At 40.9% G+C, this 17,428-nt stretch overlaps 1 protein-coding gene across 1 annotated transcript; it reads right to left on the bottom strand.

Moving 5' to 3' along the window:
- Positions 1-12,667: 12,667 nt before the first annotated feature.
- On the bottom strand, positions 12,668-16,602 carry IL22 (interleukin 22; the record flags this gene model as incomplete). Its single annotated transcript, XM_080705080.1, has 5 exons — positions 12,668-12,745; positions 14,710-14,775; positions 15,639-15,782; positions 15,901-15,966; positions 16,420-16,602. 5 exons carry the CDS (start codon positions 16,600-16,602, stop codon positions 12,668-12,670), a joined length of 537 nt encoding a protein of 178 aa, XP_080561206.1.
- Positions 16,603-17,428: the final 826 nt, after the last annotated feature.

Here is a 17,428-nt window from a genome sequence, read left to right as displayed (position 1 = left end):
TGCTGAGATGGGTATAGAAATAGAAAATGGATGATCATAGAAGGTTTCAATATAAGAATAACTTTTAAGCAACAGTTTGAATGATATCTGTTGCATTCAAAAGAATAGTCAATGTGATAGCCTATGGGTAAAGCACACTTAGCATGTTCAATAAAGCTAGGGAGCCTGTGTACCTGAAATAGAGCCAGTGAGGATCACTGGAGGGAATGTCAGGTCAGAGAGGAAACATGGACCAGAGCATTTTAGGCTGTTGGTAGGATTTTACCTTCTATCCTGTGTTAGGTGAAAGCCTTGAGCAGAGAATCCCTATCATTTGCTTTGTGTTCTTTAAAAAGAAAATGAGAATCAAATCTCCATCAATGAGTGAATGGATAAGCCAACTGTGAGATTACATACACACACACACACACACACACACACACACACACACACACACACACATATATATATATATATATATATATACATACATACATACATACACACACACACATACATACATACATACATACATACAGTATAATAATATTCAATTGTGAAAAGAAATAAAGCACCAGTACAAGCTACAACATAGATCAGCCTTGAAAAGAGTATGCTCAGTGAAAAACAGACAATAAGATCATATATTGTATGGTATAGAAATACATAGAATAGGTTAATGTGTAAAGACAGAAAAGAGATTGAAGGTTGTCTGTGAATAGAAGGAGGAAGTAATAGGATGTAACTGCCTAATGGGTGTGGGATTTCTCTCTGTGGTAATGAAAATGTTTTGAAAGTAGAGGTTGGGTGTGCAATATTACAAATGTACTAAATGCCAATAATTTATTCACTTTAAGGTGGTTAATATTATGTTATGTGAATTCCATCTTAATAAAAAATAAAAGAAAGGAGGAGGAGGATGAAGGGAAGTGAGGGGAGGAAGGGGGGAGAAGGAAAACAAGGCGGGGCAGGAGAGCCCAGCCTCTAATGCAGATCTGAGCAGACACCAAGCTTGTGTCACACCATCCACCCCTTATCTGTGATCCTGGAACTTTACTTCATTATAATGTAGAAGAGTATTTTTTCAGCTATGTCATAGATTTAAACTTTTAAGTAGCTATAGAAAAATATTTTTAAGAAGAGGATCTTTGCCAGGTGTGGTGGCGCACGCTTGTAATCCCGCGCTTGGGAGGTGGAGACAGGAGAATTGGGGAGGTTGGAAGCCAGCCTCACTGGCTTAAGAGACCCTGTTTCCAAATAAAAATATAAAATAGGTCTAGGAGTGTAATCTGGAGGTAGAAGAGCTTCCAGGAACCCCAGTATCACCAAAAGAGAAAAAAAGAAAAAAAAAAGAAGAGAATCTTGAATGGGGTGGGAATTGGGGAAGGGCTAAATGAGTGATGTGTGCATGTATGCCTCCACCATCTTGTACCCTATTAAGATGTATGACTATAATGCACCAATAACTCTTTTTTTAAATAGAGAATCTTATTCATCCAATATATTTAGACCCATTTAAATGTTTGTTTGTTTGTTTGTTTGTTTTTGAGAGGTGGACTCACGATCCCATTACTTGTCTGTTGAACTAGGAGTGGATGGTTTTTGTGAGGCCTTGAGCCTCATATGTGACAAGTTTATATTCCACTGGCTGCTTGAGGGAAGGCAACCTTTATGTCCTAAAATATGAGGTGTAACTGAATGCTCCCTACTCTACTTGAGACAGTGTTTGTCCTCAGAGCAGCTGGCATTAAATCTGAGCCCCAGGGAGGTGTAATCACATGTCAAGTGTCACACCACTCATAACAGGAAGAGGACAGTGCATGCTAATCTACATTTGTGTAACTACAAAGCCCACAAGCTTCCTGCAATCTGAGGCCTCGCTGACACTGCAGAGCAGGATGCAGGCAGGTCTGAGGCTGTGACAATCACTATAGGGATAAGAGGTGAGGTCGTAACCTAAGGAAAATGGAAGGAATGAAACAAGAAGAAGACCCAAAGAATCATAAGACTTAAATGCAAATGGTGCTTCATGCCTCTTTTCTACACACTACAATGACACCTAATTTTACCTAGTGTTTCATACAAGCCATACTCTTCTTGGTCTTCCTAACCGTTCTGTAGGAAGTGGGAGGCCTTATTTTCTCTAGTTGATAAGTGAGGAAACTAGCACTCGATGCAGACACTAAGTCAGGAAGTAATGAGCCTGGGCCTTGACCAGTGTCTACAAACAGCAAACCCGGGACTGTGAGCACTGTTCTGTCTTGCCTCTGGTTCATACACTAATTTTACTTGTGTAAGGTTTCCAGACATTGTTAGGGATGGTGTGAGAATAAAGGTACTTTTGTAGAAAAGTATTGCTCATTCTTGTATCTCTTATGTAATGTCAGTACCCCCCCATAACTTTGGCGGTTGTTGGTTATTTTAGTATTTTTAGATTTAACAAATTGCTTTTATACATATTGGTCATTCATTCTCTGGCAAAAAAAGGCACATTGTCCACAAATTCTGCAACAAACAAATCTCCTAGCCATAGTCTTAATATCAGTCAAAAGCGGATTTCTCACAACAGACCCACAAAGGATGATGGAAAATAGGTCTTTGCTCGCCACCCTGCAAAAGGAAAAGGCCGAAAAGGTGCATGGTGCACCAATTCAAGTGCCCAAAAAACTTTGATCAAAAGTATGTGTAACTTAAAAACAGCCTTCTGCTCAACACGTGAAGTCAGTCTGAAAAAAATGTGATTCTTCTCATTAATGTTGCAGGACATTCCAATTCAGTGGACATATATTGATTCCATGAAATGTAAAATGATGAAAAATCATGCTTTAGAATTCTCTATTCTGGCCCTTCTCTTCTTTAGGTTTTAAAGTTTTATTATTAATAAAAACATATCTATATAAGCATACACTACTAATTGGCATAAAACAAACTTATTTTATTAACAATTAAATGAAATGTTATAGCAATGATGAAACAGATCGCTGACAGTATTGTCAATGCAGTTTTGAAAAATTATTTTGCAGTCATCCCTATTGATTGGCACTTTAAAAATATCAAAGAAAATAAACTAAAAAATGATGTAAAAAAAAAACAGCCTTCTGTCCCTTATCTCATTTTCTAGGTGCAGCAAAAGGGAGAGTCGTAGTCAGGAATGGTGGCACATGACTGTAATACCAGTACTTGGGAGGCTGAAAAAGGAAACTCACACTTTTGAAGATAGCAGCACACAGTAACTTAGCAAAACCCTGTTTCAAAAATGAAAAACAATAGGGCTGTAGCACAGAGGTAGAATACTCCTGGGTTCAATCCCCAGGACCACCAAAAAAAAAAAAAAAAAAAAAAAAAAAAAAAAAAAAAAAAAAAAAACAGAGGAAGGCTTACAATAATAGCATGAAGAATTGAGGCAAAATGTCAGAAAGTAAAGGGATGCTTTCTTTCATATTTGAAACCTAGAGAGAAATTGGGGAAAAAAGAAACTGTAGATAAATGAGTAAAAATTCCAGTAAAATAGTGGAAGGGGATTTAAGGGAGAGGAGACTTGATGAGAGAAACAGTCCAGATGATGTTATACATACACAAAATCATCCATCCAATCTCAATTACATGCACAGGGAGGAGGAGGAGGGACACAGCGGGATCTGGAGGGAAACACACCAAGAACCATGTGATGTGTGTTTCTATCACCGGGAACCTCATTATGATACATAACTACAATGCACCAACAAAAGTTTATTGAAAAATTGGGGCAACATGTAGAAGTCACAATAATGAAAGCCCTAGAAATAGATGTGTCTTTTCTGTCAAAGTGTATTAACTGTCCCTCCATCTCTTTACCCTGTGTCCCTAGGGTGGTCAGTATAAGCACCTGATAGCCTCCACTTGGGCTGAGTAATGCATCAGAGCCTGAACTTGCTGCACACTAGCAACATAATTTCTTCCTTAAGGATTCCCCTTCACTCTCAGAATAAAAGTCAGAATCCTGGGCAGGGTAGTGTGCAACTTAGTCCGAGCTACTGGGGAAGCTGAGGCAGGGGGATCACTTGAGCCCAGGAGTTCTGCCCTGAACCAATATATTCAGTAACTAATTCAAAATGCAAATATATATTAAGCATATACCAGGTGCCCGGAAAATGTGTGTTTGTGTGTGTGTGTGTGTGTGTGTGTGTGTGTGTGTGTGTGTGCCATGCGTGAGAGAGAGATACTAGAGATTGAATCCAGGGGCATCCTACCTCTGAGCTCTTTGGGGTTTTATTTTATTTTATTTTATTAACAGTGTCTTGCTAAATTACCACATGCTGGCCTTGAACCTGTGATCTTTCTGTCTCAGCCTCCCAAGTGCTGGGATCACAGGTGTGAACCACTGCACCCAGCTGATGAGGCAATATTTTATACAAAGAGCAAAATAGAACAAAATCTTCCTCTCGTGGGGCTTTGATTCCTGTAGGAAATTAGCCAAGTTTCAGAAAATGGACCCTGCGGATAAGCTTTATGTTGGTGCTTTACTTGGGAACAGTAAGTAGCAAAAAAGAGAAACTAAGCCAACAAGGACAGAGAGCCAATTCGTGGCCATGCTTGAACAACGTGGCCGTGTTTTGTGAAGGGAGAGAGCCTGTCCTTGGCCATGCAGGACGCCTCTGTGTAGACCGTGCAGAATCCGACGGGTCAGACCAAGGAAAGGAGAGAAGGGATGGAAGCTATAGGCCAGCTTCCTCCCATGGAAGTTCCCGGGGTCAATCCTGCTTCTCACATTTCTGGGTGTTACCTGGCCCCTTCATCAGCCAAGAGGAAGACAGATTCTGAGACCTATTTCCTGAAACTCTGTCTGGTCCAGGCTGGCAGGTGGAGCCAGAAATAATCACTGCAGTGGCAAGTAGGAACAAGACAGGCCAAGAGAAAAAAAAAAAATGATTCACATGGTGATACAGAGATTTATCTTCTAAAACCAAAAGAAAAAAAAATGTCATCAAAAGTGACTGAGAGCAACTTAACAAATATTGTTAACATTCTGGTGGGTGGTATATTTAAAATGGCCCAAGACTATGCATCTATGGGGATGGGGATACATGGGTAATCTCTGTATTTCCTGCTAAATTTTGCTATGAATTTAATAACTCTCTTAAAAAATAAATTCCATTTTAAAAATGGCTAACAAGATGAGCAGGTACTATCGTCATGATTCATATGGTTCTACGATAACAACTTGTGGTTGACAGAAAAAAAATTAATGCAGTTTTTGTTAACTCTGAGTCACACTCAATGCCAGATATATTTGCAACCATGCTGCCCATTGTAGATCTGATTAATCGCCCACAAAAATGATTCCCCCTTCATCTTTTAGTTGCTGTTGTTTTTCTGGATATTGAACTCAGGGGCATTCTACATCTGAGCTATACCCCCATTCCCTTTTTTATTATTTTTTATTTTGAAACAGGGCCTTGCTAAATTGCTGAGGCTGGCCTCGAATCTTCAATTCTGCTGTCTCAGCTTCCCAAGTCCCGGGATTACAGGTGTCAGCTACCACAGTCAGCTCCCCTTTAATCTTGTTCACAGAATTCCACTTGGAAGCCGAAGTGTGTAGTGCCAAAACAATGAACTGTGAATGATCTAACCCAGAATCCAGCACTCTGTGACCCAAGCCTGACCAGGTTCTCATTTCATTAGGTCCATGAGCTAAGGAAGTTTTTATGTTTTTAAAGAGTAGAGAAGAGGAGATGGAAGAGAGGCTATAAAGAGAGGAGGAAATGGAGGAGAAGAAAGAGGATGAGGGGGAGGAAAATGAAGAAATATGCAGCAGAGACTATGTGTGGCCTACAATACCTAAAATATTTGCTATTTTGCCCTCTATGAAAATGTTTTCCCATCCCTAGTCTATGCTAATGATTGTCATGAACATAGAGTCTTTTCTGGCTAAGCAGATGTCAGGGGGAGTCAGCTTGGGGCAGGTTCACTTTGGGGGTAGTGCAAATCAGCACCTACCTGGGCTGCACATCAGGAGGGAAGAGGAAAGGCTTGGGATAGACTGCACCTTATTTCTCCTTTCTGATTATTATTAAGATTGGATTTATAAAATTTCATTTCCAGCCAAGATGGAGGGATGTAATTCTTCCATGAAGGCAGGTGTCATTCTCCTGTTAAGGACAAAGATTCCACAGTTCAATGATCATGAGGCAGTGAAGGTCAGGTCTTGGGCACTGTGGGGACAAGTCCCAGGGCCTGGGCAGGAGCTCAGGATGACGTCACCCAGGCTTTAGGGCAGGGGACTCCCAGAAGCCTCCTGGCATCGGTGATTATCAACAAGAGACTCCAAGCCGGCTGCGGGTAGAGCTTCTACATTTTAAATGTTCCACTGGAGGTAGCATCTCTTGCCTGGGTGCGTCTGATTTCATTTGAATGAACGCCACTGCATGATGCCAGCTGCATCCGCTTTCTCATTTGTGTTTGCATACGTGGGTGTCAACCATCCAACCTGAAGACTAAAGTACAAAGGGTCGGTGCTGTGATCTTATCAGCCCTCAGCACACTGAAGACTGAGGCATTGTATGACCTCAAATCCTATTGGTCCATTGAGCTCCCTTTTCATAAGCCCATCAGTAACTGAGTTCCAGAGGCTAGAAATAGAAAATCATAAAGAATTAGTGCTACCATGGCTGCCCGTGTCCCACTGCATAGGGACACAACCTGTGCTCCAGCACCTGGACCTCTGCCCTTCCCCTCAGCCCTCTGCCCTACTTCATGTCTCTAACCCTTTCTTATCTGCATCTATGGGCCCAGAATGTTGCTCCATCTCCAGAAAGAATAGGTGTGAATGACAGTTTCTGTCCTTGAAAAACTCTCAAGCTAGTCCAGTACTTGGGAGATTGAGACAAGAGGATCACAGGTTCAAAGCCAGCTTCAGCAACTTAACAAGGTCCTCATCAACTTAGTGAGACTCTATTTCAAATTTTGTGTGTGTGTGTGTGTGTGGTACTGGAGTTTCTGGAAACCCTTCTACATCTGGGCTACACTCCCAGACCCATTTTATACTTTTTTATTTGGAAACAGGGTCTCTTAAGCCAGCATGGCTGGCTCCAAACCTGCGTGATACTCCTGTCTCTGCCTCCCAAGCGCAGGAATTATAAGCGTGCGCCACCATGCCTGGCTTGACTCTATTTCAATTTAAAAAATAGCCAGGTGTGGTGGCACACACTTGTAATCCCCATGCTTGTGAGGCTGAGACAGGAGGATTGCACAGATTCGAAGCCAGCCTCAGCTGCTTAGTGAGGCTCTCAGCAATTTAGTGAGACCCTGTTTCCAAATAAAGTATAAAATAGGTCTGGGAGTATAACCCCTGGGTTCCACCCCCAGTACCACACAAAAAAAAAACCACAGTTAGGGGTGTATTCAGAGGTAGTGTTCCTGAGTTCAATCCCCAGTAACACACACACACACACACACACACACACACACACATGATAGGGTCACAAATGATTAAACTGCAGCATGGTAAATTATGCTTTGAAAGTGGAGGAACTAACTCTACCTAGTTTGCAAAAGGAAAGAAAAAAGGGGACGTTTTAAAGAAGAGATAGTTGAACTTGTCAAAATCTTTCCCATTTTTCAAAAGATAAGGGCAACCTTCTGTGCCTTCCCCGATGACCAGTGTCACTTTATCAGCACCTCTCCTGGTGCACAGCTCAGCTCGTGTGTGTCCTAGTCAGCGTGAGCTTGTCTTCCTCTCCTCCACAGTGCAGGGTCCCTGAGTACAATGCCTACCATAAAATCTAACTGTTCTTTCATAGCCCTGACTGTGCACAGCCTACAATCCAAATTGTTGTTTACTGAACTAAGTGGAATTGGCTTTCTAAGGTTGCCATTGCAGCAAGCAGCGTGGTGAAAGTCATAAGACTCATATTCCTGGGCAGTCATTGTGCCTAAAAATAGTCCCTGCAGCAATGGCACAAGGGAAATGTCACAGAGGAAACTACTGCCCAGAGAAGAACAGAGTGGAGAATTGGAGGGCCAGATGGACACAGGCCATTTCGTTTGTCCTCAGCATCTACTCTGGTATTTGTCCAATGAGGAAAAAAAATGCATCCCAACGCAGGAAACACTAGAATCTTACCTGCTACCATATCACCACAAGATGATGTCAATGTGATCTTATTCCCACCTGAAAACAAAAATATTAGCCACCACATGTATTCTTTATATAAGGGGAAGAAGAGGAGAAGACAGGATAATTAGATGGTAGAAGGTATGCCTGCTATAGTTCCTACTCTTATAGCTATTCATGAAACTTGAGTTAACAATCATGAATTCCCTCTCCCTTCACCCATTCCATTCTCTCTTTACCTGCCAGGACCTCAGTGAGATTGGGTCCTTCACCTGGTAAAGTGGCCTAAACCCTTATTCCTGCAGAAATGAAATGCATATGACCCAGTCTCTGGGTTGCTGCAATTCTCCACTAATGAGACTATAAAGAAAGGATAGTAGAGGACAGGGCAGTGAGTCTCCCAGGGACCCCAGAGTCCACCTAGCCGTCCAGGTGTGGCAGCAATACCATTTCCCTTTGGTGAACAGGATCAGTCATCTTCATCTTCTCCACTTTGTCTTTCAACAAGTATTCCTTGAGAGTAGAATTTTTTATATACTTTTATTGGTCCAATACAATTCTACATTACAGTGAGATTCAAAATGATACAAACACACATCCACCCCATCACTTGGTGCGTTTCCTTCCTTCTATTCCTTCCTCCCTCTCCAGAACTGTTAGTGAGATTGGTAGTGATACCTTCTTGTATGAATTTTAAAGATAAATTCTCACAGTGGCTGTGGTTGCCTCTGGGTCAATAAGATCTCTCAACCTTCAACTCTTGGTATCACTTTGTTCTCATTTAAGTATATTTATTCCAATCTTAAAATCTCACCCTCCTTTCAGAACAAAATCTCCTCTCTGTCTTTACTTCATTCCTATATAAAGCACCGTACCCTGGCAAATAATATAAGCGAAGAACCAGAAAGAAAACTAAAAAGCTCCTTCTCCTACTAGGTAATATCATGCACACAGAGCTCATATTCCCAGGCAACCCATGCTGAGTGGCACCATAACAGTCACACACCAGGTTTTTGATCCTCTCCTCTCTCCTGAGCTCCTGCACCGGCCCTTCCATTTGCACCCACCTGGATTTACTCTCCACTAGCAGTGAGTGATCTTAATAAAGCATGAGTTGCACCAGGTCTTTCCTATGCTTAAAACCCTCCAGTGGCTTCTCGTGAGCCTTAGAACAAATCCCAAGTCCTGCCCTGGTCCACAAAGCTGCATACACCTGGTCCAGGCCAAGTCTCTGTTCCTATCTTCAGCATTGCCGCCCAGCCATCCAACTTCACTCCAACCTCCTTGCTGTTTCCTAGATGCCCCAGACTTGCCCCATCTAAGGACTTATCTCTTATCATATCCCCAGACAGTCACAGAGCTGTGCCATCCCTCCATCAGGCATCTCCTCCTCTGAGACATCCTCCCTGTTCTCCCTGTCTAAGATAACCCCCACTGAGCTCTATCCTGATTCCTTGTCTGCACATCATGATGAATGATGATTATAGGTCTTCTGTTATATTTACATTAGAATATAAGTTCCACAGGGACAGAGGCTTTGCTTATATGGCATTCATCACTGTATCCCATGGCTAAAGTTAGCAAATAATATATACACATGGAAAATAAAATGAATGGTCAGGGTGAACAAATAGCTAGTGTGTGGTAGGTAATAGAAGGGAAACTGAAGTGAGGTTATGGGAAAGGAAAGGCAGGCAGGGGTGGTGAGGACGTGGCTTCTGATAGAGTGGTCAGAGAAGGTCCATCTGAGACAGTAACACTTGAGGAAGAATGTGGATGCGGGAGGAAATGATCATTAAATGCATGGGGGAAGGTAGTTTGGGCACAGAGAGAACAGGTGCAAAGCCCTAGGTAGGAGCAAGACTGGTGTGGGACAGAACCAGCAAGGAGAATGTGTGGTTGGAGCAGAAGGCAGGGGTAAGGATGGGAGGAGATGAGGCTGGCGAGGAGGCAGGAATCATGATGAGGGCACTGGAGTTCCTTCTTGGTGTGAAGGTCAGGCATTGCTGAGCAGTCTAATGTTTGAGTTTTTTTTTTCTTTTTAAGTTTATTTGGGCTGTTAGGTTGAAAATAAACAGTAGGAGGATGTTTATAAATAATTAGGATAATTCATCAGAAAGATAATAGTGGTTTAGGGAAGGTTTAACTACAGAGGGAATGAGAAAAATCAACCTTTATTTGGGAGTTAGAGCAGATGGGATTTCTGACTCATTCAATGTTCAGGGCTGGGGAAGAGAAGTCAAGGTCAACTCTAGCTGTTTCTGAAATGTATCTGACATCATGAAAATGTTCTTAAAATCTCTTAGAAAAACAGTCCAATTTTAGGGAAAAATATTCTTCCAATTACACCTCAATTTCTAGAAGACTGACCAAAAGCAAATACAATACCAGATTTTGGTCAAATAACTTCACTAGACCTCTTTTGAAAGAGGAGAGGGAAAAGTCCTCAAAATCAGCTTGCCCAGAAATAATTATATTCTAGCATCCCAGAAGGCATTCAATGTTGTTGTCTCTCAGCGTTTGGATCTCAGATCCAGAAGTATTGACTCTACTTTTTCCAGGACTGAGCCCACACTTTACACCTCTCTCCCTACTAAGCTTGACCTAATCCAGTAGAAATTTGGTAAGCCACTGGCAAGTGATCTGTACAATAAACTCATGGCTCCTGGCTGTGTGGAGAAGCAAACTCTTTAGACAGCTGACCACTGACTTCCTTTGACTACCGACCTTGACCTTCTAGGAAAAGACCCATGGCCAAAGAACAGCTCTCTGATAATGGTATCATTTTTCCATCCTTCTGGGTAGAACTACTCCAACTTTCATCTTTACCCCTGCTCTCTCTTCTCTGTCACACTGTCCAGATTTTAAAGATGTACCCCTTTCCTTCTCTGTATACCTCATATTATTCATCTTATGCTCTGAGAATTTTCTATCGGTGCTAAACTCCACTAGTAGAAAATATTCCCCAACATGATCAGCTTGTTTACAGGGAGGCTGAAGAGCACCCTCTCTAATATGCTTGACCTAGAAATACAGCAATTCATCTATTACAAGAGGGGCTGCATGCATTTCTCCCCAGAAACATCACCCTTTGTTTTATCCACAAACTGCTAATGATGCAGATAAATTCTTTTCAATCTCTGACTTTTTTTTCTTTTAGAATTGCATGTTGACTCAACATTATAAATCTATATAGGCAATAGAGCAGAAAACTCTTGAAATCACATAGACCATCTCAATTAAGGGCAACGACCCTTGAGTTTCTGAGACTGACTCATCTCACACACCATAAAATTCTCTTGTTCTATCCATCACACCCATCCAGTGAATGACATCATTTTGTTCTTCTTTATGTCTGAGCGAAATTCTATTGTGTATATATACCACATTTTCATTATCCATTTGTCCTGTCAGTGAACACCTAGGCTAGTTCAGTAATTTGGCTATTGTGAATTGTGCTGCTATAAACATGGATATGCCTGTATCACTGTAGTATCCTAACTAAGTATCACTACAGTATTCAGTATAAAATGTTTCTTAACATGTTTCTGATTCAGTTTTCTCATGAGCAATGGAGATCCATGTAAGTCAGTTTTCCATCACTATAACAAATATCCAAGGTAAACGGCTTATAAAGGGAAAAGGGTTACTTTGGTTCACAGTTTTGAAGAGTTCCACCCATGGTCAGTCAGCCCTGTTGCATGTGAGCCTGTGGGGAGACAGCACATCATGGTGGAGAGCGCATGGCAGAGCAAAGCTGCTCGCCTTAGCACCATAATGCAAAGAAAAGAGGAAGTGGAAGGGGCTGGGTCCCACTCTCCCCTTCAAGGGAACACCCCCAGTGGCATGAAGAGCCCCCACTAGGCCACTCCTCCCAAAGGCTTTACCACCTCTCCAAAGCACCAGTCTAGGGACTAAGCCTTTAACACATGAGCCTTTGGGACACATTCACAATCCAAATTTTAGCAGTATAATACCGGTAGCTACCTCATTTCCTTGAGTCAAGCACAAAGTCATAAGAATGGTTGGATGATGATGACAATGGTGATATTAATGGTATGAAAGGAGAAAAATAACAAAGCCACAAGACTTATGGCATCCCTGTATTTATTGAAGTCAACTAAACATATTACAGCTCCATAATGATTGTCATAAATATTAATGTTAGCCTTGTACTCAAGTAACAATATCAATCACATTTCTATAAATAAATTCATATTAATAAAATGGCATAAATAAAATGCATAGTTATAATAATAAATAAATTCATAAATATAAAACATTCATTATGGAAATGAAAAGAATGGGAAGTAATTTTTATAGAAATAGTTGCTTAAAAACAATTTTTTTTCTGTCATATAAAATGCTGGTTATAATACAATGTCATCAATAAATCTATTCTTGGTAAGTCTACCTTCTGTCTCATGACTAATGCCGCTTTAGTATCCTTTTTAAGCTAAGCAGAATTTCATGTAGAATCCACTCCTGATGATAGATTTTGGCTTCCCATTTTCTTTTTAGTAAGAAATCTTTTGGGGAATTTTATTGCTGTTTTTAACAGGCAAGAATGGTTATTCAGTGTCCAGCTTCACTCTATTAGACACAGGCATTTTTCAGGGCCATGAACAGCAGATTCAGTTCTCCAATTGCTTTGATCTCTCCACTCTCCCCAAGCTGTAAAAATGAGAACACAAACGTGTCTGAGCATTTATGCCATGTTTTCTACAGAGAAACAAGTTAGAGGGAGACTGCATGATCAGATTGCTAGGAGCAAAAGCCAGGTTTTAGTCTTTTGCAGAAGATTAATGAAAACAATACCCTTTTAGCCTGAGTATAATATGGTTTGCCAAACACCTTTCTCTTATATAGGAAAAATATCAAATATGTCCTTTTCAGGTGCTTTAATTAGTAAAAAGCTAGATACAGATCCTAATGTTTCTTTTTTTTCTCCTCCTTTCAAGTAGAATGTAGACGAGGCTCTTATACTCATTGGGAGAGAAAACCCAAGTTAAAATCCAAAGCCTCCTCCTCTGAAGGTCACAGAATCTATTAAAATCACTTTGGATTATTCCAGTAAAAGTCCTGCCATCATTGTCCTTCTTACTTTGTTCTTTTTTTTCTCTTCTTTCTTCCCCCTATTACCTTTCCATATTTCCTTTGACACGATGCCAAAAGATATTATTTTATACCTCAAAGACTCCCAAGACTATAAAGAATTTTGCAGCTCATCTTGCCCTCCTATCTGCCATCTATCCAAATGCAGCCTGTTCTCTGCTCTCACTTCCAGCAACAGGGACTTAATACCTCCCAGGACTGCTCTCCCATTTCAAACACCTATCACCAGTTTTTCCTCCTGTTGAGCTTTCTCTGAATAACATTACTCTCCTGCCTCTGCTTTCTGGAGCTAGAGGAAAAAGTATAATAGCTCTTCTACATGGCAACCCATTGTAAAAAAAAAATGAAAGTTGTTTATCTCAAAATGGATTCAAGGTTTTTAAAAGCTGTTTTCCCATGCAGATCACATCACTCATGAGATTTTTCTCTCTCACACTTCACTTTCGTAAATACAACAAAGTAAAATGACATCAAGAATTTTTTTTTAAAACAACTGCAAAGCACGTCTTCTCTACTGCTTGCTAACATTCGGCCCCATGTGTCTAGGTGATAGCTCTATAACAAGAGAATTGAACTTCACAGTTCAAAAACTTCAAAGCCTTCAAGCCATCAAAGGATTTAGCAGTCATATGCACTACACTATTCTCAGGAAGAAATATATAATTAAAAAATAAACTAGAAAAGAGGGAGGATTGATATTAAGAGTTATTGAAAATTCCATCAACAAGAGCCTTCATGTTTCGGAGCATTTAATTGCACCTGCTTACAAAAACCATCACCTTCACTGCTACCAATCATTCTTCTAGTTTGGAGATGAATTATATTTACTAGTCTGAGCTCGGAGCTTTTCCCCAAATAGGCCACATAGTAATTCACTGCAATAATTCATAGTAGATAGATACTTAGTAGGGATTTGTTGAGAGAGTGAAGATTTCATTTCACTATAATAAATCCATGACTAATATTTTCACTCTAATTGAAACCATGTGAAATAAATCCAGGGTCACCCACTCTTGCTTTTAAACTAAAATCAATAGTGATTGGGTGCTATATTATGATAATTAAATAGAAGTATCAATTATTCCAAAAATTTATTCTATATCCAAGTCCAACTCTTTTGTTTTGGGTGGTTATTTTTTCAAGTTCTAGAGCATCAAATTGATGGCTTTAAAAAATATCACTTCCAAGAAAATTGTATAAGCTATTTTTCCGGTTTTGAGCAAGTACTTCTTCAGATTACATGAATCAATACAAATCCAAAAGAATTAATAATACTAAAACGAATACATGTCACTGCTGAATAGGTGCTGGCCTGGGAATAAGCAGAAACCACTGACCATCCCCAGAACACATCATAATGATACTAGATGACCTAAATTGCCCACTACTTCTAGGACTTGATTTGAAAAATTTGGAAATTGATTTAGATGCATAGGTATATCCATATACAGATACATCTTAGGTTATCAGCCTGACAGAGTGAGGGAGAAGCAATAATTGTCATAAATATCTATCAATAGTACCTTTTTGACTGTGTCCTTCAGCTTCTGCACATTTCTCTGGATGTGCTGGTCATCACCCTTGATATGCTACAAAACAAAAACAAGAGTTAACTGTTTTAGACTGGTTGTGCTGAAGCTTTGTGAACCTTAGTGCCCTTCTGAGGTATGTGACAATTCACCTGGAATGGAAGCTCTCAGTAATTTCACCCACAATGACCTAGATTTCACCAGTGACCTAGATTTACTGAGCTCTTAAATTCTTTTGGACAAACACTTCCCTTCCAGAGGACCTCCCTTCATCTTTGAGAAATCCTCCTGAGGTTAAAGTCTGTGGATGGCATGGGGAGGTTTATGCAATTCCATCAGGAACAAAACCTTACCTGCACCTCAACGAAGCTGCATGCTTAGAACAAGAAACATGCAGAACATCTTAGGTGAACAGAAGGTCCTCCTCAATAAATACCAGTCCCCAGTCACTCTGCCCACTTCTTCCAAAAACGTCTCATAGTTTTAAGTGTTCAGAGACATTAAATTCTCACCCTGTGATTTTGTCCCTTCCCAGCATCACTAAGCTTCCCCATTTCCTCTTTCTCTCTTTGCCATTCTCTCCCACCTGCTATTTATACTCAGTGGATCCATTTCCACACAGAGGCATTTCCTGACAGTTCCCACCATTTTGCTCATTATAAGTCATCTGAATAGCTTCCTTTCACTGGAAACCCAATGAGGCTCCATGAGCTTCTCTTCCAGATCCCACTCACCACTATACCTGAGTGTGACTCAAAGAAAGCAAAAGCAAACACTCTCCTATTCCAGATGACTCCAGATAACAGAGCTGCTGAGGCAGGAAACAGAACTAGAGGAAGAGTGGCAGGGTGGAGTGGGGCTTTAATCGGAAGCAGGAGGGAGGATGGTGACTGACATTGGTGGATGTAGCGGAGAGGACTTACACATGCTCTGAGCTTGTTGCTGAGCCCATCAAAGAAGGACACCACCTGCATCATGTAGGGCTGGAATCTGTCTGGCTGGGGGAGCAGGACTTCCTCAAGGGTGAAGTTCAGCACCTGCTTCATCAGGTAGCAGTGCTCTCTCTTCTGCAGGGGGAAGAGAAGCAGCAAGGGTCATGTTCAGGGACCTCCTGAAGACCCGTCCACCACTTCAACTAACCACCTAGGGCTCAGGGTCCTGCTCCTTGTGACGTTAATAGCTTACATTGATTCCTCGGAACAGTTTGTCCCCAATGAGACGGACATCCGTGTTGTTGTCTTCAAAGCTAGCCTGGAAGAGAAGAAAAGATTAAGTGCTGGGACGTTAAGGAGATAGAAGAAACATCTGTAAGTGGAGTTGTATACCTTCCCCTCTGCCCAGAGCACTTCCATAAAGACCAAAAATAGAATAAATATGTGTGCATAAGTTTAGAATAATGCACAGAGGAGTTAAGGAAAAAATTAGTAATCAGATGGGTTGCTGAGTGGCTCCTCTTTAGATAAAACTCAATGTTATGTATCCTGAAAGCCAAAATGGAAAGAAGGAATTATGATAAAAACAAAATAAGCTGCTCAAAGAATCTCTGAAAAGATGTAGAAAAGTATCTACCTGTGAAGGTAAATGATCGGTTCCTAATGATGCTAGAAGTGCTACCAAGAAATTTTTAAGAACTATTTTTATCTCAAATAGAAGCCATTGAGTCTCCATAGATATGGTGAGAAAGGGAGAGACCCCGCCGAGTACCTGCTCAGCCAGCCTGAATGTGCGGTTGGTGATGTGAGGCCCAAAGTCGGACTTGTCCAGCCTGCAGTGGGAAGCGACAGGCACCCCGGCTCCTCCCTGCACCGTGAAGGCCAGGAGCAGAAGGCAGCTGGCAGCCAGCGCCCCCAAGAGGGAAGAGCTCATGAATTTCTGCAGGGCAGCCATTGCAGACAACTCGAAGTGGAGTGATTGGCGACGGGAAGAACCTGGTATTAGAACAAGAGGTAAAAGACCACATGAGGGAAATAAACTAGTAAGAAATATCATACCAAACATGCCAACTCTATGGGTTTGCTGAAACACTTACCTGTTTCGGCGATTCTGCTTGTGATGGGAGAGGTAGAAGCCGCTGCTTTTATAGCCCCCAGGACACCAAAAATTTTTTGGTTGTGTAAAGTATGACATCAGCAATTATCTAATTTCCAGTACTGTCTTCTGAGAACTACCTAACCACCATAGGAGCCACAAAAACGCTACCTCCTGTTCTTCCCACCTTGAGATGCAAGTGTTTCCCTAAAACGTCACCATGACGGCTTGGAGGGTGCTTTTACAGATAAATCCCAGAAACTTTCTAAACTCTACCTATTTTTTCAGAGAAAACAATTGCTTTGTCTTAGTAGATTCCAGACTGAGTACACTCTTCTTTGATCTCCTATAGCCAGCCACTGAGTAAGCATTTTGGTCACGGACTCATTTTCCTACCCGTCTCATTGATTTTTATCTCTTGAGAAGTGACCAGAAATAAAGGACCCATGCCCTAGATCCTCTACTTTCAAATAAGTTGTAATGATAACTTGGAGATCATTTCAATTTTTAAAATAATTTATCTCATTTTAATATGCTAAGTCTGAAGCTAGAATTATGTTTTAAAATTAGTGTTGGCATTTACAACCTGATCACTATTTTCTTCCCATTCTGAGGCAATTTTAAGTGATCCTAACAACGATGGTTCTAACATAACACATATAAAAATTATAAAAATAGAGTTTTA

The sequence above is a fragment of the Muscardinus avellanarius genome, assembly GCF_963383645.1.
Source record: "Muscardinus avellanarius genome assembly, chromosome: 11".
Classification (NCBI taxonomy): domain Eukaryota; kingdom Metazoa; phylum Chordata; class Mammalia; order Rodentia; family Gliridae; genus Muscardinus; species Muscardinus avellanarius.
Note: the sequence above shows the minus strand (reverse complement) of the source record. Positions and strands in the feature narration are given on the sequence as shown.